The sequence below is a fragment of the Vigna unguiculata genome, chromosome 7 (assembly GCF_004118075.2).
Source record: "Vigna unguiculata cultivar IT97K-499-35 chromosome 7, ASM411807v1, whole genome shotgun sequence".
Lineage (NCBI taxonomy): Eukaryota > Viridiplantae > Streptophyta > Magnoliopsida > Fabales > Fabaceae > Vigna > Vigna unguiculata.
This window is the reverse complement of record NC_040285.1, coordinates 10707006-10731648: the sequence shown is the minus strand read 5'-3', so window position 1 is coordinate 10731648 and position 24643 is coordinate 10707006. Positions and strand designations below refer to the sequence as shown.

Here is a 24643-nt window from a genome sequence, read left to right as displayed (position 1 = left end):
TTTATGTCTGAACTGTTCATGCATGTGGACGAAGGAAGTGCATATTTGCAGGCGTTAAACTATGGTAATGGCACGGTTGTTCCGCCTAATTTATATAAAAACAGATAAAGACACAGCGTTTTCGAAAGACTGGGTAGTTTTAGTCAAAGACAGAATGTGCTTTCTACATCTAATTGGCCTATCAACATATAAAACATTCCTCACAATGGATTCCTCCCCTAACTTTATGAGACAATTAACATAGAAAATTGGGCAGTTATAATCAGAAACTACTAATAACTCCTTAGTAGCAGGAACGCAACGGGTGGGATTCTTGTGGCACATGTGAATTCTATCTATCAGTTTCTTGGGTATCGGATTCTTTTTTCGGAGAGCCATTACTATGCAAACTTTCGCCAGCTTCCTCGGTCTCAGCATTTGGTTTTCCCTGTTTCATAGGATGTGTAAGAGAAAATCTTTACAAAAAATAAGCTCCTATCAGCCCAAACAGACCAGTAAACACAACCATATGGACATATTAGTATTATACGATTTGGGAACACCTTCGAAGATTAATTAATACCCCGAACTAAAAGTACACAACCTTGTTCCTTGAAACTTTTGCAGTAAAATTGAATTTCAATAAATTGTCAGTTGGACTGGCATACCAACCAACGAATAGGGAACTCATAATTGTATATAACCAAATTACAGGTCTCCTGCAAGAATACGGGTAATAGGGAGACAGAGTTGAGAAAATATTTTACCTTGTTTTTGTCACGCCAGCCAAGTCCAAACCTTAGCAAACCAATTTTCCGGGAGGGGTTATCAGACTTTGGGCTTTGTACACGACCAGCCCTACAAAAATAGCTCCAATGAAGTTGAGCAAATAGAATTTGGTCTTCAAAATAAATGGATTTAGTATATATTATATATCATACATGCATCAAGCTCTTTCTATTGGAATTCTTCCCCACAAATCCATGGGAACTGGGTTACGTCCACAGGACTCAGATGACAGAACAGACATTATTTACGGTGAAGTGAACAAGCATTAGAAGTCAGTCACAGCTTCTGTAAAACTTAAGGTGAAAGCTTACAACCTATATTAGAAAATCATATTTGAAATTTTGAAGGTTTCCCTGAATACTATATAAAACTAAGAGTGACTAATACTTTCAATATAATTTTAATTTTGGAGTTACTTCCAGTTCAGCACCCGAGAAATGCAAACAATGATATTTACCCAGAGATTCCAAGCCTTTCATTAAAGCCCCATCTTGGGCCATTTTAAAAAATATTTCTGCATGTCATAGTTTACGAAGTACATCACATTTTTTTTTTAACTTTGTTTTGCAATACAATACGGGCTAGTTTTTAAACTTTTTCTGCATTTCATAGTTTACCCAGTACAGCACAGAAAATAATCAACTTTGTTTTGCAATACTATTGGGACTTCTCAAAGAGGCAATTTTCATCTGTTCTAAACCTGGAGAGTTATCTAAAGTTGCTTTACTTTACTATCTGGTATTTGTCAAGGAAAAAAATTATAAAAATAAACCCGGGCTAGTAATCATAATGCGAGACACTTTGAGAACAATTTTCTCAAACAGGTGTATGAAATTATGAATGCTCAAGTAGAGGTTCACAAATGAAATTACAGTGGTCTCGAGATATTGAGTTCAAAGACCTTGTGCAAAGGGAAATTATAACTTATAACAGGCAATGACTGAAATAATTTTGTACCTTGGAGAAGAAAGTGCTTTAGATTGGCCAGACTCATATTGAAGGGTAGCCTCCAACATACTTTCTGCCATAACAACTCGCTTTTGCATATCAGCAATTGATTGCACGGCCTTGTCGTACTTTTCCTGCATATTTATTATACTGGAAATAGATGTAATCATGTCTAGTAAGATCCTTAACAATCAGCTGTGTGGTTACTTATTTCTCTCTGGGAAATAGATCAGCACGTCTTATTAGAAAGCTCTTCAATTCCATGGACATATTGAGGGTATATAGATTAAATTAAACACTTAGATAAAATGTGTTTTTGGTTCCTTAATTTGATAATTTGTGAACTTGGTCGCTTGTCCATAAAGTAGGGAAAAACTTCACCCGTTATAATAAAAAAGGAGAGCTACGACCAAAATTTGTGTTTCAAAATGTGGGAACTAAGCAATTTTAACCGAAAATTGAGGGACTCTAAATTACATTTTACCTTTAAAACAAAGACAGAGAAAATAGTATCTGTCAATCATAATTAACTATATCCATTTAGCCAAAAAAACAAAACCATCTGCAGCACATTGTGAGCTCAATACAACCACTTAGCAAAGAATATTTTCTTTGCAAGAACATTACCGAGAGAAAAGGAATAAGTAAATATATAACAAAATATTTGGAGTGTATCAGTTATTTTACTTCTAAATTACTCATGCCTTTTTATTCTTATCAGACATGAGACATACAGAAAAGTACTCAAACCTATACTGATAGCACTAGTGAAAAAATATTAAAACCATAATGCATCTCAATGAAATTCAGATTTAGATGAGGATACCTTATCAGATGATTCATAAACAGTTTTTTATTTAAATTTTACTATCCCAAATGAGTAATGATATTCCAAGTATGATTTTTGTTTGCAAATTTTACTCCGCTGAAAGTAATGAATGACCTGCATCACAACAATAATAAGGGGGAAAGGATACCTGAAGCTCATGAACTTCTAATTTCTGAGCTGCTAGTCCTTGCTCTGCTCTTCTGCGAGCATCTTCAGTAACTTTTTGGTCCTGCTCTAGCCGCACTAGAACCTGTAGCACGGAGAAGATTTCAAAGTTTTCTCTATGACATATAAAGACATTCTTCTTAATCTCTATTTATTTATTCATTTTTGCATATAAGCTTACAGAAATAGACACTGGAGAAAACAGGTGCACACTAGAACCTGCAGCATGACAACTTCTTGTTCTTTCTTATCATCAAGGGCTTGTTGTAACTCGGCTACCTCCTGCTCCAATTGCTCAATCTGTATGATTGAAACATTTTTGTAAGCCGCACAATTCAAAAGACCAGGAGAAAATTATTTTGTAGAGGAAAAGAAATTGTAAACATCATTGGACATGGAAACTGAGCAAGTTTTTCGAGTATTTATGCCTTTTTTATGGGGTTAGGTAAAAAGTACTCCATGCTAATTGCACGATTCAACAATGTTATTTATATTATTTATACAAAAACATGCCCCAAGCTTCTGTTTAGTGTAATGATGTCTAGAAGATAGTTAGAATCCCTTGATTTATACTATAGATATTTGTTGAATATTGAGAAAAACTGTATAAGGTTAATCTTCTTTTTGTCTAAAATACACATAGGATGAATATATTTATAATAAAGAGTGATACCAGTATATATGGCAACCAAACATAAATATGGTAAATAGAAGATATTGTAGTAAACAATATCAACAATTTCTACCAATATCAAACAATGTCTATTTTTCCTAATAAACAATAGAAGCTATGTTTCCCTATGTATCACGATATATCTAACACTCTTCCTCAAACTGGTGCATCTAAGTCCTATGTACCAACCTTGTTACAAATATAATCAATTATCGGTCTCCTTAAAGACTTAGTGAAAAAATCTGCTAATGATCATTTGAGTTAACAAATTCAGTCTTGTTGTCTCTAGATACAATATTTTCTTGAATGAAATGGCAGTCGATCTCAATGTATTTGATCCTCTCGTGAAAGACAGGATTAGAACTGATATGAAGTGCAGCCTGATTGTCTATAAATGTCATTTGAGTGACATCTCCAAATTGTAATTCTATAAGCAATTGCTTAAGCCAAACAAGTTCACAAGTAGCTGAGGCCATAACTCTATACTATGCTTTTGCACTAGATCTTGCCATAACACTTTGTTTCTTGCTCTTCCAAGAAATCAATTTACCACCAATGGAAATACAATCCTCGGAAGTAGATCTTCTATCAAAAGGATATTCTGCCCAATCAACATCTTAATAGCAAACAACTCTTGTGTGATTATTAGAACCATATAACAAACCTTTTTCCAGGAGATCTTTTAATATACTTTAATATACAGATGACTACATTCCAATGATATTAACATGGCAAATTGAGAAATTGGCTCACCACACTGACTATAAAGGAAATGTCAAAACGAGTAACCGTAAGGTAATTTAATTTTTCAACCAATCTTCTATACTACTAAGGATCTAAAATAGGCTCCCCTTGATTTGGGTAGGAGTTTGGTATTAGGATCCATGGGTGTGTCAACAGGTTTTGAATTCATCAATCAAATTTCCTCCAAAATATCCAATGCATACTTCCTTTGAGATATAACAATACCATCGTTGGACTGTGCTACCTCTATACCCAAGAAATATTTGAGTTTGCCAAGATCTTTATTTTGAAAATGATGACAAAGGTGTTGTTTCATTTGGGAGATGCCATGGTGGTCACTACTTATAAGAACAGTACTTGAGTGACAATAAAAGACTAAATGATCTGTCTCACTTCTAGTCATACCAAACTGTTGAACAACACTGCTAAATTTGCCAAACCAAGTCCTAGGAGACTATTTTAGGCCATATAAAGATTGTGAAGATGACATACCAATCCAAAAGACTCCTCCTGAGCAACAAATTTGGAAGATTGCTCCATATAAATTTTTTCCTGCAAATATTCGTTAAGGAAAACATTTTTGACATTCAGTTGATAAAGATGCCATTGTTGAAGAGCATCCATGGCTAGAAATAAGTGGATCATTGAGAGGTTTACATGGCACACACAAAAGGGTGGAACAAGTAAAAGTAAAATTGGGTAGAACAGGAGAACCCAAAATCTGAACACGAACATGGGAATATTTATCGGCAAATCCGTGTAAAGTAAAAACCATGAAAAACTTTGACTGTTGCTCTAATTCTTAAGCAGGAGTAGAGACAGGAGGTAATAACTCATTAAATTCATGAAAAAGAGCATGTATCTTACCCAAATAATCAGCCATAGGGTCCTGATTGGGAGGAGCAACAACATCAAAAAGGTTGTGACAAACACCATAAAGATGTTGAGTATCATTGGTGTATAACAATTTGGCTTGTTCCCAGACTTCAGAACATGTGTTATAAGCCGACAACATTTGTTTTAAAGAGGATTGGATTGTATTCTTGAGAACCATGCATATATGATCATCAATTCTCTTCCAACGTGAAAAATCACCAGGAACAATATCAGTCACTTTTTTAGTAAGATGATCAAGATACCCCTAACTCTCAAGCCAATGTTTAATGTCTAACGCCTAAGTCACATAATTCGTGCCATCTATCTTATTAATGGGCAAATTCACATTGACGTAGTTAGTGAAGATGGACCAGTCAGACAAACTGGTGATTGTAGAAAAAATTTTAGAATTGGATGAGGCAGTGAAAGACGCCATAGAGGAAGAGAGAGAAAAACCCTAACATACCAAAGAGGTTCGACTGGATCAACGAGACCAAATCCAGAAAGAGCAGGACCACACGATTCTGACATAGGTGATTGCTGCCAAAAAGGACGGACGACACACCGCCACGCACGACGACGAAATGGGAGGAGGTGTGGCGGTGAACGGCGTCTTAGGGAGCCTCCTTGCAGCGTTGAGATTGCCTAGCTGAGGCGATCAAAACCATGTGGTCACCGGTCGGAACTGACACTCTGATGGATGGCGGCAGCGGTTGCATTGGCACGGGCAACGAAAATAAAATGTCAAAATAACCTTGAGCTCTAGATACCATGTTGAATATTGAGAAAAATTGTATAGGGTTAATCTCCCTTGTGTCTAAAATACACATAGGGTGAATGTATTTATAATAAAGTGATACAATTGTATATGGCGACCAAACAGAAAATATGATAAATAGAATATTTTATAATGAACAATATGAACAATATCTACCAATACCAAATAATGTCAATTTTCCCTAATAAACAATAGACACTATTTTTCCCTAATTAACGCAGTATATCTAACAATATTAATGACTGATAGTACATTTTATATTTATTATATAGGATCATTGATCTTGAATTATAGGAATAAATTGTGTCTATCATAAATTAGGATTTTCTATTACTAAGTTTTTCGTATTCATCTGAGATCTAGAATCTTCTAACAAATTAGCTTATATTAATATATTTAATATCCTACCAACAACTTTTGTAATGCATTTAATATCCTTCTAACAATATATATATATATATATATATATATATATATATATATATATATATATATATATATATATATATATAATGCTCTAAGTTTATGAACTTTACATTGTAATACAACTCAATTAATATCAATTCGGTGTATCATTCTCTTTGATCTCTCTTCTCCCTCTCTCTACCTAATCTCTTAAAATTCGATAGCTTCAGATATGTCAACAACTAAGCTTAATACCATTAGGTGGCAATTTGCTGTATTTATTTTTGAATGCCTTTTGGCTTTTTATTGAAAGCCAAAACTTCATAAAATCCATATAGAGTTAAGGTCTTTATAAATTATTTCTCGTGTTGTCTTTAGTCTTTTCTCCCTCTGCTACTTCTTGGAGGCAGAGAAATATTGATCAATAGATCTTTGCATGAACTGTTTAGTTTAAAACAAGTCAAGTGACGTTCTTTATAAGGTGTTAATTTAAGGAAAATTAAATCTTGATTATCCATATATATAGTTGAAAGACCATAATTTAGTCAATATACATTTCAAATGAGCAAAAACAAATAATAATTTCTAATTTTTACTCAATAAAATACCAAAAATGTGAAAGGTCACACAAGAAGATGGATCATCCAAAGAGATATACCCTTGCATTCAACTCCAGACGGTTGTCTTCCTTCACCATCTCCATGAAAGCTGTTTCTAACTCCTCAGCCCTGTTCAAGGTTGGAAACACATACACAAAAATGAGTCAATTGGTTTTGGTCCTTGAATTTTTGTTAAATGGTCCCTGTAAAATTATATTTTCTTTTTTGGTCCTTGTTATTTTGGTTTAGTGCTTGTATAATGCTTTAGTCATACAACCTTTTTTCAAATAGATCAACTCAAAATGGACAACAAATTATAGGGACTAAGACAAAAAATAGATACATTACAAGGACCATTTTTTTTTTAAATATGAGGAGCAGTATATTGCATTGATAAAAAGTATATTTAAATCTATTTAGAATTATCAGGAATCCCCTTAACTTGCAGATATTTAGAATTCCTAAATTAGGTTGTATAAATTAGGAATTAAAATATTTGGCATTAATACTTTTTGTTAGAATATAATTAACGGTTACAGATTTCTAGGATATTAACCGTTACATAATCTCATAAATTATGGTGATTGATTCCCTATTATTATGTGCCTTTATTGTAATTGATTTTATTGAATAGTATAAATACATATTGTACGCTCTAAATTATACACACAATACATTCAGAACATACAATTCTATATGGTCAATAGTTTAAGGTTTCAATCTTAAATTCTTTTTCTTTTTTTTTTTCGGGTGAATAGTACCCGCAGTCATTGTGCGCCCCTTTGTTTTGTCATCGAGCTTCTTTTTCTCCGGTGCCCACTGCGATCCGGACCGTCTCCCTCCGACGACCACCACCACACTTTGTTCACCGTTCCGATCTGCCGCTGCACCGTGCTCACGCGTGGTTTCTTCCCGATCCATCTGTATCACACACCTGTCTCTGCTTGCGTTTTGCTCATTATTCCGGCATGACCCACCTTCCGGTTCACCCTCTATCTCCTTCCTCACACCCATGCCGCCCTTTTTAGCCCATGTCAGGTACTTGTCCCATGGCTTCCAAAAGCTCACACTCAAGTCATTGTAGATATCGTGATAAACGCCATCATTGCAATTTTTGTCTACAATGAGGCAGAATGTTGTACAAAGGCACGATAGCAACACAAGACAACTAATATTCCTCAAGTCAATCCTCCAAAACTATCAAATGAGGTTTCAATTTCAATTGATGCCAATAATGAGTTTCTCCAATACAAGGCAGCCATGCAGCCTACACAACCTGTCGTCGTCATTGCTCAATCTGGTAATCCTGTAGCTTATGTTTCTAAGTCCTCCTCCGTTGGACCTTGGATTCTTGACTCCGGGGCCTCTGATCATATGTCTGGTAACAAGTCTTTTTTCTCTCATTACCATGGAAAATGGCAGTCAAATAAAAGTTCATGGCATTCGTCAAACACGCTCTTCTTCTAATCTTACCCTAGATTCTGTGCTTTATATTCCCGGTTGTCCTTTTAATTTAATCTCCATAAGCAAGCTCACTCGCCCCCAAATTGACTATGTTCTTTTTGTTAATAATTATGTTCTTGTTTAGGATTGGCATACTGGACAGACGATTGAAGCAGGACATGAGTCTCGAGAATTATACTATCTGTCACAATTAGTTGCTTGTATCTCCACTGCATCTCAAGCTCTTGAGCATCAACGCTTAGTCATCCTAATCCTACCAAAATGCATCTCATGCTTCCCAGTCTTTCACATAGTTTGTCTTTTCAATGTGAGTCTTGTCAGTTAGGAAAACACCCTCGTCATACATATGGTACTCGAGTTAATAAAAGTGCTTTGTCACCTTTTGCCTTAGTTCACTCTGATATTTGGGGTCCTAGTCATGTCTATTCTACTGGGTTTTTATTATTTTGTTACTTTCATTGACAATTTCTCCCGATGTACTTGGGTATTCTTGATGAAAAATCATTCTGATGTTTTTTCTATGTTCCAAGGTTTCTTGACTAAAATTCAAAATCAATTTGACACATCTATTAAAATTTTACGCACTAACAATGCTCGTGAATATATTTCTTCCCAATTTCAGTCTTTTATGAGTTCACAGGGTATCCGCCATCAAACATCTTGCTCTCACACCACAACAGAATGGTCTCCCCAAAAGAAAGAATTGGCACTTGGTTGAAACTGCTCGTACTCTTCTTCACCACAATATTCCTCTTCGATTCTGGGGAAATACCATTTTGACAACATGTTATTTTATCAACCATATGCCTTCCTCTGTCCTTTATAATCAGGTTCCTCGCACTCTCTTATATCCAACACAATATCTTTACTCCATTCCTCTTCGTGTCTTTGGTTGTACATACTTCGTCCATGACCTTACTCTAGGTAAAGATAAACTTTCGACCAAATCTCTCAAATGTATTTTCCTTGGTTTCTCACACCTTCAAAAGGGCTACCGTTGTTTTTCTCCTCAAGTTCAACAATATATAGTTTCTACTGATGTCACCTTTTTCGAGACTACCCCGTTCTACACTTCTACTATATTAGATGTTAATCTTACAGTAGAATCTTTAGAAGTCTCGCCTGTTCCGGCTCAAGTAATTGCTTTTCCTCAATGTCCTTTGCTTCAATACCATAGACAGGTTCAAACTCTAATTGTGACTCACACTACTAATCCTCAACCATCATCTCTTGCTCCAATCGCCCCTTCGCCCACGCCTCCTGCACCTGAACTTCCTTTTGCGATACGAAAAGATATTCGTTCCTCTCGTAATCCAAACTCTCTATGCTTTTACCATTAATTATGATCGTTTATCTCCATCCTATTTCTCCTTTGTTTCTTCTTTGGATTTTGTATCTATTTCTAAGATTACAAGTGAAGTCATGGCTGATCTTGGCTAGCATCAAGCAATGGTAGAGGTGATGGTAGCCTTACATTCTAATGACTCATGGGAACTTGTTCCTTTACCTCCTGGCAAGCAATTTGTTGGCTGTCGTTGGGTTTATATAGTGAAAATTGGACCTGATGGTCATTATGATCAGTTAAAAGCTCGTTAGGTCGCCAAAGGATATACACAGATTTTTGGTCTAGATTATGGGGACACCTTTTCTCCTGTGGCCAAAATAACTTATGTTTGTTTCTTTCTGGCTATGGTTGTTATTCATCATTGGCCTCTTCATCAACTATATATTAAAAATGCAATCTTAATGGTGAATTGTAGGAAGAAGTTTATATGGAACAACCCCCTACTTTTCTTGCTCTCGGTGATTCTTGTCTTGTTTGTAAGCTTCAACGGACTCTCTATGGTTTGAAGAAATCTCCTCGGACTTGGTTTGGTCGTTTCAATTCTGTCTTAATTCAGTTTGGCATGACTAGGTGTGAGGTTGATCACTCTGTCTTCTACTTTTATTCCTCTTCTGGCAAGTGCATTTACCTTGTTGTTTATGTTGATGACATTGTCATCACGGGTGATGATGAGCCTGGAATTCGGCAACTCAAAGAGCACCTTTCACAGCAATTTCATACTAAAACTTTGGGCCCTCTCAAATATTTCTTAGGCATTGAAGTTGCTCAATTTGCTTTTGGAATTGTCATTAATCAATGTTAGTATGCCCTGGACATTCTTACTGAAACTGCTATGCTTGACTGTCGTCCTTGTGATACTCCTATGGATTGCAATATCAAGCTTCTTCCGGGTCAGAGGGAGCCATCGAAAGACCCAGAAAGATATCGTCGCCTGGTAGGTAGACTTAACTATCTCACAATCAACAGACCCGACATCACTTTCGCGGTTAGTGTGGTAAGCCAATTTCTAAATGCTCCTTGTGATAGTCATTGGGATGTTGTGATACGTATTCTTCGGTACATAAAAAAGGCTCGAGGACAAGGATTATTATATGAAGACAAAGGCAGTACTAAGGTCACTTGTTACTCTAATGTGGATTGGGCAAGATCACCATCAGATAGAAGATCCACTTATGGGTACTATGTTTTTATCGGAGGTAACCTTATCTCATGGAGGAGCAAGAAGCAAAATATAGTTGTCAGATCTAGTGTAGAAGCAGAATATCGTGCTATGGCAGCAGCCACTTGTGAGCTTACGTGGCTTAGGCAACTACTACAGCTAAAAATAGGGGACATCCATGAAACAAAGCTTATTTGTGACAATCAAGCTGCACTTCACATTGAAATTGATTATCACTGTTAGAGAAAAGGTGCTCCCTTGAGAAATCGCTACTGATTTTGTCACCTCTAACAATCTGTTGGCTAATGTATTCACCAAGTCCCTTAGAGGCCCTCGGATTGAGTACATTTGTAACAAACTTGGTGCATATGACATATATGCTCCAGCTTGAGGGGGAGTGTTGGAATATAATCAACGGTTACAAATTTCTAGGAAATCAACCATTACATAATCTTGTAAATTTGGGTAATTGATTCCATATTATTATGTGCCTTTATTGTAATTGATTGTATTCAATAGTACAAATACATATTGTGTGCTATGCATTATACACACAATACATTCAAAACATATACAATTCTATAGTTTTAAATGCATCTTTTCTATTTATGAATAGAGAATTGACAAAGAATCAAAACCAATTTATCTCATAGATACCTATGGAAAACCACAAAAATGATATTAGACAGGCATATATAAGGCTACATACAAAACAACTTCCAATGCAGAGACTTCTGAAAAGAATCACTTAATTTTAGGATTCTCAATTTCAGATTTTAGGGAAACTAAAAATTCTCTTACTGACTGGATGCTCCCTTAATTCCTAAACAAAAAACCTAATAAACTAAAATAATGTACATTTAATTTGCAATATCTAAACTTAACAGGTACAGTTTTTACAGTTATATTCTAGTGACTTTCTTTTATAAGATGCAAGCCGGGGAAACAAAAGTTTTAAAGAGCTAGATTTTCAATTTGAACTCCAAAAAAACAATGACCTGAGTATGGCAGATCTTTGCTCCTCCAGCAACCTGCATAATTCAACCTTCAACCAAACCACCTGCACAGAAGCTGTTAATGATTGAAACTTAAAGAGTTGCACAAGAGTTGATTATAATAAAGTAATTATTTGTAGGGAAAATATAACTGTAATTCAAAATTAAGCCAGGACAATAGATTATGAAATGCCATGAATATAATTTATTATCAATGAAGTTGTGGTTGAAGCACTGGAAAGACTACTGTCATACACAGCAAACCAACACAACGATATACAAAGGATTATATTCGATGGGTTTTTGCATCTATACTCAACACTCACTCATGCCAACTTGCATCTATACTCAACACTCATTCATGCCAACTCAGCCATGCAAACAATAACCAAATAACAACAATCCATCCCCACTATTGTAATAGTCTTTCTAATCCATTCTCTACAATTAATTAAAATTTATTGAAAACTACAAAATCAAGAGAGATTCATAAAATACTAAGTGGAACCCACAAAAATTTGTAATTTCTAATAAATTTCAATCGATGTTAGAGAATGAGTTCGAAAGAGTATGATAGAAAGTAAGTTTTAGCATTTCTCATCAAAGAATATACAATCACATACTACATTCTTCTATAACCGCACACTTTTACAGGAAGAATATGACATCCACTTATCCTCCATTTTCTTTGGAAGTAAACAGAAGTTTTCCTATATTTGCATACAGCATACCAAGCTTCTAATGCTTATTTCCTTAATGCGTACATTTTATATAATTAATAGTCTGCACAATAATCCTCTATAAATTATTTATACTAAACAAAATTATACAAGAAGTTTTACAAATCATTATTACAGCCTGAGTGGGACAGAAATCTATAAGATAGCACTCTTTGTACTAGTATATCACCTTTATTCCATGACCACGATTTAAATTGATCAAAAATAGGGATGCAAAAAGACAACTCGTAGTGAATTTATGGTCTAAAGAATTCAAGAAAGATAAGTTTTGTAATCCGTAAAATGTATAGTATTACTAATTACTAATTATTAATCATGAGTTCCAGTACTCAAGTATTCAGACAATCAGATAGCTTGAGCTGCAAGCTAGTCAGTGGACATCTAGCACTTATACAACAGACTCCAGCTGTCCAAACAGAATAATAGCCACATAACTAATTACAACACTATGGCCACTCAGCTTAACATGCTAGTAGAGAAAAGCCTAACACTAAGTATACTATTAGGGTCTAAATCTAAAACATGGGAAATTTCCAAATCTTCAAAAGTAAATTTTCTGATGCATCAGATTTAATCTATTTGAAAGGGAAAAATTCAGGAATATAAAATCAACAAATAACTATAGAAGAGCCAGAATATGTCAAAATTATTCAAAGATAATCTTATTATGATTCCTTTTCAATCTTTTAAGTGAAACTGACTCGAATGCTGCAGCACAGACAGAATCATAACATGGCAGCAGCAACTATGAAAAACTAACTTAACAATCAAGCATACCATGACCACTAAAATTACTCATGCATATGTTTCACATCAGGTAGGTGTCTTATTTCACATTGTAAAGTGTCAGAATCCCTTGATTTATGTTGCAGTTAATATTTCCTTCTACAATTTTGACTACATAATTAGGAGATTTAATTATATTTCACAATTAGTAGGATAATTAGGAGGACTAATAGGCTGAGAGTATATTTTATATTTATTGTACAAGACCATTGATCCAGAATTATAGGGTTAGATTATAGCCATCATAAATTAGGATTTCCAGTTACTATGTCTATGCATTCTATTTGAGAGAAATTGCTCTTCTATGAATAATACAAGAAACAGTTTTTCTGGCATAAAGCATGCAAGAATCTTTTACCACTATTAAGTTAACTCTGTTAACCTGATCAATATAGAAAAAGAAAAAAAGTCATATCTCAAAGGCACTTCAATAGTAGACCAAGGTGAATTTGTAAGTCAAAATTATGGTTAATGGCAGGTAAATATCAATATACTTCACAAACAAAGGCCTTTTTGGGGAGAGGAGGGAATTGAGAACAGGAAAGTGAATGTTGAGGTGTAGACTGTAGAGGAAGCAACCTGATCCTGGGGATCTGGAAGGGCCTCCAGTTCTGAATCAACATTGAGGCTATTGAGCATTTCATTTAAATTAGAGGAATGAGATTCTAATTGCACACTCGCATCAGCTACTGCAACACTTTCTTCGGTGGTTTTTCTTTCTTCTACCCGAGACCCTCGATCATGTTTGAAACTATACAGTTTAGTTGCAATCCCTTTGGAATCCTTAAGAGCCCTTCCCTTCATAGATCTTTCTTCTATGACAACTAATACAGATGGCAGATGTTTATCTCTTAGTTCGTTCAATCTGGCCTCAGTCACTGCTGGATAACCCATACAAGCCGTAAAGACAAGTTGACTGCTATCAAATGTTGAACCAACAAGTGATTGCAGTAACGTAATTGCATCACCAGCATCTTTTGTTGTAAGTAATGCCGGACCTAGAATAAGAGATGAAAAATTGTGTTATTTTAAAAAAGATATAACAAACCATAATTTAATTTTGTTTGCAACTTACACATGATAGTTTGCAAAGATAACTCAAACACAGGAAAGTAAAGTTCAATACCATATAATTCCATTAGAGCCAGTGCTGTTCGAAATAGCATAACACGGTTCCCTTCAAATAGTAGCACATCCCAAACTCGAAGAACTAAGATAGAGAAACACAAAACAAGATAACATTTTAGAATAACCAAAATTAAAAACCAATGCTGTAATATTAAAAGACACAAAAATATTCACTCCACATAAATCTCACCACTTTCCCAAGGAATTACATTTACAAAGATTGATAGAAACCAAGATCCAGATATCCATGGCACCTGCACTCCCAAGTAATCCAGATGATTAACTGCACCAAAAGCATCAGTAGAATAAAAAAAGATCCAAGCTGATTCAGAAAGACAATTGCGTGAAGATTACTGAAGAGCAAAGATAATAAATACAAACCCAGTTTGGGGAATCTTTCACGCATCAATTCCTCAAAAATAAGCTGGTCCACCTGACACATGAAAAGTTTCCATGATTGCAAAGAGAACTAAAACACTTCAATACTAAAATCATCAAAAAAATGCATGTGATTCGGGAAACAGGATAAAGAAAATTTCCTTTCTCAAAAATGAAAAAAGGACCGGAAAAATGATCATTACTTGGGATTCTATCATATCCTCAGTATAATAGCCTGCAAAATATTCATCAATAATGCCAACAAATGCCCTGAGATATACAAAAAAAACATTAGATAATACAACCAAGTGTTTTGTTAATAATATGGTCATATGTTTAACAGACAGCATTTTAAGAAGATCATGTTTACCTAATAATAAGTTAACAAAATAAAAAAAATGGTCAAAGTACTATGTGGATAAGTCTGGACAGATATGCACAGGTACAATTAAGCCCACAGTTATGCAGACCAACTAGTATAGGCCAACATCGAAACAGGTTTGCATTTAACAAGCTCGTAATTAAACAGACCAATCCAAATACCTACTAATCTTCTTTTCTTTCCTTCTCAAAATACCAGTTTTGTGGGCTAGTCAAAATGGTCAGTGGGTCAGTCTAAAAAGATTATTTTTTACTGAAAAAAAGAATTATATATATGTATGTGGGTAAATGGGTTTGGTTAAACTTAGATTTCTCTGCAGGCCACCATACCAAACCCATTCAACACACATATTTCTCAAATCAATCTGTGTACATCTTCAATTAAACTAACCAAGATATTGTCTATGCTGGAAAGAGGGACCAACAAGGGAAAAATATACAAAAGCTTCCCAAACCTTACCAAAAGGCATTTTCTTCTGGCATAAGAAGTAGCAATAAACCAGCAAAGAAATTCATTGCCTGCATGTATTAAAATAACTTGATTTAAAGACAGGTTATGTTGATGGCAACAGCGAAGAGTATCATTACCACCACTGAAGAATTGTTAGATACCATCAAATACAACAACCACCACCAAAATAAAAAAAACAAAAGCAAGAACTCCGGAAATGCAATGTCAATATATTACACGTCATACTTCACACTTCAGAGGACACAGAAAATTTTCAATTGACTTAGGCTCAAGGCTTTAAACATTCAATACTTTTCTCATAAAAATACATTTTTTTTCTTTAAGATACGAACATGAAGTAGGAACCTAGGAATCTAGATATACTATAACTTGAAAAGGATTTAGTTGTATGAGAGAAAAAGATCTTACTGAATTGAATAATTGAAATATTACATAAGACACTTGTAATGATTACAAAATTTTCCTGTAACTTAACAAAGTACTTTCTCGCGACTCAACACTCCCCCTAAATCATCCTCAGCTAGCATGGAAAGACCTTTTGTAAACAAATCTGTTAACTAGAGCATAGATGGAACATAAGAAGTTGTTATACAGCCACTATGAAGTTTTTTCTTTAATAAAGTGTAGGTCTATCTCTATGTGCTTGATCCTATCATGCTGAATTGGGTTATGAACAATGCTAATAGCTGATTTATTATCACAATAAAGAGTCATAGGTTTTTCAAATGTCACTTTTAAGATCATTTGGAATAATTCTTAGTTATATCACAAACGCCCCATGTGCCATAGCTTGAAATTCAATCTCTACACTAGATTTTGCAACACTATTTTTGTTTTTTACTTGTTCAAGTCACCGAATTTCCATCAAATATCGAGGTTGATCTATAACATACCCTAGATAATTTGTATTAGTATACACCTCCATTTTTATTTTTTCATTCCCTTTGAACAACAATCTCCTTCCTAAAACTTTCCAAAGGTTTTAGAGTATCAAAAGAATGAACACTTACCCCTGGCTCATAGGAATTGAATTGTTCTTAGATCATGTTAGGTTGTTTCTGTCCTCCCTAATATTGTATACGAAAGAAACTCTATGGACATCTAATTTTCAGAGTTGATCCTAACTCGGGAACAAAGCTACCCTCATTAGGAACAACTTCAAAAGCATCCACACAAGATGCACGAATAGTAGTACCAATATGAAACGGTTCTTGTATGAAATGTGAGGTTTTATGTCTCATGTGAGTCACATGTGACTTGTTAATTATAGAGATCAATAAGTAAATAAATTAATAATATAGGATAAAACAATAATTAGGCTAATGAGGACTAATTTTCTAATGATGACTACTAGTTGATGGACCTAGCAAAATAATATGGTTTATATTTACATAACCAATAACGTAGAAACAAGATCTCCTTCTTGATAGGTGCATACACTTAGATAAATGAGATGGAAAAATACAGTGTATACTTTTTACACCCATTCAAGTTGCAACATATAGATCATATGCACCAAGCTTGGAACATATAAATTGAATCCTAGGTCATATCCTTATGACATTTAGTCAGAATGTTTGTGAGATGTTCATTAGAGCTGACAAACTTAGTAATAAGATCCTTGAAAAACAACTTTTCTCTATCAAAATAACAATCAATCTATATACTTTGTTCTCTCATGAAACACCGAATTCGAGGCAAGATGAAGAGTTGCCTGGTTGTCAAACACTACTTCATCTACTCATTTTCACAAAATTTTGAACTCTTGAAGTTGTTTCATTCAGACAAGTTCACATGTAGAGAGGGCCGCAGATCAATATTCAACTTCAACACTAGATCAAGCAACAACACTTTGCTTCTTACTTTTCCAAGAAACAAGGTTCCCTCCAAGGAATATATAGTATCCTATGGTAGCAACTTTGATAGCAAAGACCCAACACTACTCCGAAGAGCATTGATTTCATCAAACATGGTCTGACACCAACTAGGATGGCCTAAGGCATCACCTACCAATTTTGGAATTGATGTAGTAGAAATAGACAAAAGGTAGGCATAAAAAGATGGAGATGATGTATGGTAACTCAAACTAGTGTAATGAGGAGATGGATTATAGGTAGAGCATATACCTTTACAAGGGGCAAATATAAGTTCAGACTCAATTGTCGAAGCCAGAGGACATGGAGGATTGGACAATAGAAGTGAGTCATCTAATGAATGATAAGAACGTTGTCGTCGACTATACACTTGAAGGATTGGCAGAGGTGGAGAATTCGGAGGTAGATTAAACACAACAGTGACACACGCAAAGAAGAAGGAGACTTGAAGTAAAGAAAAGTGTTGGAAGTCCCACATTGATTAGAGATAAGGTCAATTTAGAGTATATAAGTGGGTGCAAGCCTCACCTTACAAACCGGTTTTGTAGAATTGAGTTAAGCTTAAAGTCCACTACTTAACATGGTATCGAAACCATGGATAGAGCCTATCCTAACGAAATTTTTTGTTTGTTGGACATATCATTCTACCAACTATCGGACCATCCATTGATGTCAAGTCTCACACTCGAGATGTAAATACCTCGGTGTGAGGGGGGGTGCTAGAAGTTCCACATCGACTAGAGATAAAGTCAAAAAGGATGAACTATTTTTGTATTACTCGGAGGATGTGGCACAATGGTGCTTTGCAAAATGAAATACATTGCATTTGAATGACCCAACAGACTCTTCGAAAAAAGAAAGAAAGATAGACTTTAGAAAATAAAAAAGGATGAAGGAGTCTACCAAAATTTTCAGGATCTAGAATTGCCTGATGAACCTTCCTTAAGGACTGACCTTTTACTTCTGCCAAACAAATAAGAGTTCTCTTCTTTTCGTGTAACTTGAAGCAAGTCTTCTGCCACACAAATGGTATTGTCCAACAAACAAACTGAGAAAAAAGTGACAGCATCCATACCGTTCTAAAACATCAAATTTTGATACTAGTCCAAATCAATCTACATAAGCTTCGGTCTATAGTATCCTGCAATAGAGAGAGTGCCCTATTTGACACCAAAGATCTTGCTTGCTAACCCATAACATATAAATATGTCTTGTGGCATGGAATAAGTATTTCCAAAGTCTTCCCAAATTTCATAGGCACTAGAGTAGAACATATAATTTCTACTAATATTTGTGCACATGGATCCTCATAGCAATGTAATAATTCATGAGTCATTGTCCTAAATTTGGAAATTAGGGTCATCCTAGGATGTGGGCCTCCCTTTTAATATGGTTAAACCTACTCTTACCTTTCAATGAGTCCAATAAATTGAGTTAAGATAGTTATCATCATGCAAATGCAGAAGACGAACATTGCTTGTGGAGTTGTAATGCCAAAAGAAGAGATTCCTTAACTCTCTTGTTTTAAAAGATTACAAACTAGAGAAAACCGTGAACAATGCTCTTTCAAGGGAGAGACATGCCACCCAAAGCAAAAGTGTTCAACAGGTTTGGAACTGTCATCTCAGGTTGACTCCAACAAAGCAAGTAGCAACAAAAACAGCGGTTCGACACATCATCATGCACCATGGGAGATAAGTGTCCGATCGTGTGGCTGCACCGATGGCAGCTCAACTCTGGGAGTTGTCAGATCAGAGGACAGCAAATACAATAGTGTGGTAGCCAGTCAGATTGAAGGCTTTGGTAGCAGTGGTAGTGACAGTGGTCATAGGAATTTAACCAGCGGGGTTTAGCAGATCACTAACAACAATGCTAGTGAGAAAAACCTATAACAAAGTTTATTTTCAAGCATGACCTCTGTTTTGGATTTTTTTTTTATTTTATTCAATTGGTTAGCCCTGTGATCACCAAATGATATCTTAAGAAATTTTTTCCCATAACCTAGTATCCTGAGGATGCAAGTCAATCAGTATCAAGTAATTACTGACTTGATGATCTTTTTGAAAAGCATAACACCTTGACAACAGTGCACACTTGTGGTCAAGGTGAGTATTATGCTTTTTATACACATATTAGAAAACAACAAAAAGAGTCAAGCATAAGTTTTCAGCATTACACAAGAAACAGAATGAGATTTGAAAATTATGAGACACAAGAAATCGAAGAACTTTTCAGTATTTAACTACATCAACAACTATAAACAAATTTTGTAGTTCTCGAAAAAAAATTCCATCATCTGTTATATGTAATAATTAGTAAAGTGGATAAGCACCTATATGTTAAAGAAATTAGACTCAACATTTATCTCTAAGCAAATTAATTTCAATAATACACGCAGAAAAATATTCTCTATATAAACTGTAAGTTAAAACATAGAAATGAACCAACAAATTCATACAAAGATTTTTCAGTTACAACATTACATCACCAATAACGAGAAATTTTAATAGAAGGGAAAGTGACCTAGTCCCTTCACATGAAAAATACTCATTTGGAAAGGGATGCAAATTTTGTGAGTATCAAATCCGATGAAGCTTGAATATCAGGAAGTAGTTGCAGTATTCACCAAGAAAGGTTCTTTTGAACTCCAATTACCTGACAATACCCAACTTGAGGGTTATGTCGAGCATATGCTAGTAGTAAACGCCTCAGGGAATTTCTGCCATTTTCATCCAAAGCAGGGTGACCTGGGAAAGTTCGTGGTAAGTCCTGAGAATGAAAAGTGTGGTTTAGTCTAAGGAGAGAGCCAGCATTCAATATAAAGTAAAAGATGCAGCACGTACAAATCAAAATAAAGTCCAAGGCGCATGCAGCTAATGACCTTCTCAATCTGCTTTTTCCATTTCCCAAATGCAGCAGATGAGACATCTTGCTCCTCACTTTCGTTACGAGCTAACAGATCCTCATAATAGCCTTCCACCCGTCGCATCTTCACACCTACAAAGGCTTGCCAGACCTGTAACAACAATATTGTAGTGTAGGGAAGGTTGCAGTACTTTTCCCCCAACAAAAATAGGAACTTCAGTGAATTAGAAAAAATTTACCTCTCCTCTAAGATCCTTCGGGACTCCTCCTTGAACAAGGGACTCAAGTTCTTTCCATCGAGAGAAAAGTTCAGGTAAGTTCTGATCTACTAAAGAATTTTCTTCCTTTGAGCCATTGCTACCATCATCTACAGGTTTAGATTCTTCTATAGATGGAGGATGGTTATTATTTCTATTTATTTCTGCACCTTCCATTTTCTTTCCCTTGACACGAGAACTGAATATTTCTTCAATGGCAATAAGAGATGGCCTAATTTCAGCCCAGTGTTGAACAACCTTACGAGTCTTTCTTTCTTCACAATGATGCAGTTCCTTTCTAGAGATATTTCCGGTTGCACTGTGAGAAATAAAATTCCTGTCTCTTGAAATACCGCATTCACTAACCCTCCCTGGAGTAGTACCCTCTTTTATCTCAGTGCCTCCAGAAGTCTTCCTGTCACTTGAGTCACCTCCTATGCTAGTCTCTTCTCCTAACTCACAAAACTGCCTTCTACTTGAATCATCCCCATTATTTGGCCTTTGTGGAATTCTCTCTTCGTTTACCTCGTCACTTTTAGGTTCAGCCTTCAATGTTTCTTTATGTTCATTAGAAGTTGGTCGAGAGGATTCAGTTGCATGTTCAAGAAAGTCGCTCCATTTATCTGATCTCTCATCTTCCTCCTCCTAATTTAATGAATATATCAGTTTAGGGATGATCATAAATTGAATCTGTGCTACTTATTGTAAAAAACCAGTTCTTAGAATTGAAAGTATAAGATCATTTAATTAGGCTCCATTTTTGCAGTATCAAAGGGTTAAAATGCACACTTCTGTTGTTTAGTATATTTGTTTCTTGAAATCATATGGAAAAAAATTGAAATGCTGCGTCTAAGTAGGAGTCTTATGCACACTGGCCTGCTCACGTCTAACCATATGACTTCCCAAATTATGTACCCTTTTTGAACCAATAGAAAAGGGTCAAAAAACCTCGTCTTATTTGAACTTCTTCAAAAAACGAAATATCTTTTCTCATAAGAAAGACACATGACAATACCTATTGGAACAAATATGTAGTCATCGTTGGTTTTTATTCTTCATCTTCTTAATGTAACTACTCATTTCGTCACTTCAGGAGTTTTAATTTATCTCAAGAATTATACTTTAGAAAGTCAAGAAAGCATTAATTACATTTCTCCAATAAAGGTATTCTAGTTGAAAAGGGCTATTTTGTCATGGTGATTGGTAAAATATATAATTTTGTTAACATATGCGTCCTCATACTTTACTTGGAAATTAATTTTAAGTGGAGGGAACAATAATGAATGATTATAACAAAAATTATCAGTCACAGCCAAGGTTTGTCATTTTTTACTATTTAACAAAAGCGCCCACGGAAAAGGGGAAATCTCCTTTCAATATTTACCCCATAAAGGAACTATATCCCTTGAATAATGAGGACCTTAAAGTGCTTCTATTTAATTACACTGATCGTAAATACGCAAATGATTAATATCCCAAAGAAATGTGTTCTTGCACGCGTAATTCAAAATAGGATTGAAACATTAAACCTGGATCATCAGAAACATGAAAATACCTTGTAGATGGGAAAATACTCCCTGTATCGTTGTGCGTATTGAGGCCTTAATGCAAATCCATACGAATCCCTGCAAAACAGTTCGTGTAATTATAGTTATGTTGGGAAGAAAGTTAGAAAAAAAAATATCAGAGTATCGCTCGTTTCCAAAACCAGAGATAGACAATTGCACGTATCACCAGCACATAAACTACAATTTCTATAAAAATGCCGAGCATCACAATCTTAACATTCCGTCCATTATCCGTTGAAATTTGTTCAAAATCACAAATCACTAAGATTTTTTCAAGAAGTTTTAACATGTTTGAAAGAGTGTTGTTAACCCTTATCTAATTTTTCTCTAATTTCTAAATAACTAATAAATTATATTACACACGTAACACATCCATGTAACTAATTCTACCATATTCGTATGCTACCTGGAATCAACCTCCAACGAGCGCTTACTCAGTAAGGACAACAACATACTTTAAAAACAGGTACAGTTCTACAGCCCATAGCTTTCGCTCGCAAAACCAAACGCACAGTGCTAACTAACGGTACCACCACATTTCAGACTCAAGATCCAACTACGCTCATTAAACCGATTCCAGAACGAATAATCAACCAAAGAAAACCTTGTTCGGAATTCACGATCGGGATAAAAACCGATCGAGTCGACAGTGTCGTTTTTGTTTCACAGTCGGTGTGAACAGTAACTGCTACAAAGAAGCATTCCAAAACGGACAAAGTCACGAGAAGTTTGCGCCCAAGGACGCGTGGAAAATCGTATGCAGCATTCGATTTCTATATATTTTGTACATGGACACATGCGTGCATACCTGGTGTGTTCGAAATTGTGGAGGAGATTGAAACTGAAGTGCGCCATTTTCGGTTGCGTTGGCGCGAATACGAAGAGAGAGAAGGATTAGGGTTTGGTGAGTTTGTTTCGGAGGAAGACGAAAGACTAACTGAATCTTCCTTCATTCTTGCTCACCATCTGTATCCTTGTAAATCAACTTCTTTCGCCGCAGTTGTTTTGCAACTGTTGTGTTTGTAGCAACAGTAGTAGCCGTTGATGTTATGCTGTCAGAGAGTTAAATAATAAATCAAATTATTATAATAAATCAGTGAAAACACATGTATACTTTTTCTTTTATATATATATATATATATATAGTCTAATATTTATACCCTATTAATATAAATTAGTTTATTAATTGTTTTATCCTTTAGATTTTTTTAATTATATTTCTAAAAATATATTTTTTTATAAACAAGATGTAACATCCTAAAATTCTCTTCGACAAATATACATATACTTAGTTGTAATATATAACTAATGACATATATACTTAGTCATAATATATATATATATATATATATATATATATATAATCTAATCTAATCTAATCCTATCCTGACAAAGTTTAATCTTCAAAGTTTGTCTCAGCTGCAGAGTTACTAATTTTCTTTGCATCCATTGTTCATGTATCATACGATTATTAAAAAGAACACCTTAAAAGAATTTACATTTATTTTTTTATTTTAAAGTAAAAGTGAATAATATACGTTTAAGCGTATGTACTCATCATTTATACGTATACATAATAAGGATTGCTTTTGTAATTGCTCGTAACCATTTCCTTTTATACATTTTACTATCCATTTTATCTTTATTAATAATTAATAATAATAATTTTATTAATTATATTATCTTTAAATTTAAAATATTTTTTTTAACTATGCAACTAAGTTATAAAAGTATTTACAATAAAAATTATTTCATTATGATAATTATTTATAGAATTAAATATGTTTTTTCTCCCTTAACTTTCAGTAAATTTTAGAATTAGTCCATTTCAAAATTTTGGATAAATTTAGTCTTTCATCTCTTGAAATATGTTAATTTAACCCTTTTAATAAGATTTTGTTAGATTTATTTTGAAATAAACCTAACAAAATCTTATTAAAATGACTAAATCCACCTATTTCGAAAGATAATTGACTAAATTAGTCTAAAATTTTAAAATGGACTTATTCTAAAATTCACTGTAAGTTAAGAGACCAAAATCATATTTAACTATAATTTATATTTTTTATAATTATTATTTTTTTATTATCATAAAATGCAAATATATATATGTAGGACACATGTGTATCATCTATACTTTTATCCCTATATATAAAAGACAATCTTCTATTTATTTATTGATATTTGTTTTTCAATTTTACTTTTCAAATAAAATTTTTTTATATCTATATTTATATAAAGGTATTTTTCTTTGTATGTTCACATTTTTTAGTTTACCTTTTAAATAAAAATATTTTAAATTTATACCTATATATAAATAACATTCACGTCTTGATATCCAGGTTTGTTATTTCAATTTTATACTTTAAATAAAATAATTTTTTTTAAATAAAGTAATTATATATATATATATATATATATATATATATATATATATATATATATA

At 34.3% G+C, this 24643-nt stretch overlaps 1 protein-coding gene across 3 annotated transcripts; it reads right to left on the bottom strand.

Moving 5' to 3' along the window:
* LOC114190459 (EVI5-like protein) lies at positions 1–23213 on the bottom strand. 3 transcript variants are annotated; one of them, XM_028079352.1, is made up of 18 exons: positions 23006–23213; positions 22185–22254; positions 20612–21274; positions 20389–20523; positions 20163–20276; positions 15622–15680; positions 14984–15050; positions 14784–14835; positions 14593–14685; positions 14401–14484; positions 13854–14272; positions 11752–11813; positions 6845–6914; positions 2930–3010; positions 2694–2795; positions 1726–1850; positions 747–837; positions 1–427 (listed from the first exon to the last, which is right to left on the bottom strand). In XM_028079352.1, exons 1-18 carry the CDS (start codon positions 23050–23052, stop codon positions 332–334), a joined length of 2430 nt encoding a protein of 809 aa, XP_027935153.1. In that variant the 5' UTR covers positions 23053–23213; the 3' UTR covers positions 1–331. The 3 variants fall into 3 exon arrangements, 2 of the variants coding, with proteins under 2 accessions (XP_027935153.1, XP_027935154.1); XR_003605810.1 differs by having other exon boundaries at positions 307–427; positions 1726–1866; XM_028079353.1 differs by lacking the exons at positions 1–427; positions 747–837; positions 1726–1850 and having other exon boundaries at positions 2701–2795; positions 2892–3010.
* Between the last annotated feature and the right edge of the window lie 1430 nt (positions 23214–24643).

Excerpts from the sequence above, each read along its gene's own strand:
- LOC114190459 (XM_028079352.1), bottom strand. The coding sequence starts at position 23,052 with ATGGCGCACTTCAGTTTCAATCTCCTCCACAATTTCGAACACACCAG. Across the intron at positions 11,814-13,853 it reads TTCCAGATCCCCAGGATCAG|GTGGTTTGGTTGAAGGTTGA; the intron begins GTTGCTTCCTCT and ends GCTTCTGTGCAG. Across the intron at positions 2,796-2,929 it reads AAGAAGTTGTCATGCTGCAG|GTTCTAGTGCGGCTAGAGCA; the intron begins GTTCTAGTGTGC and ends TCCGTGCTACAG.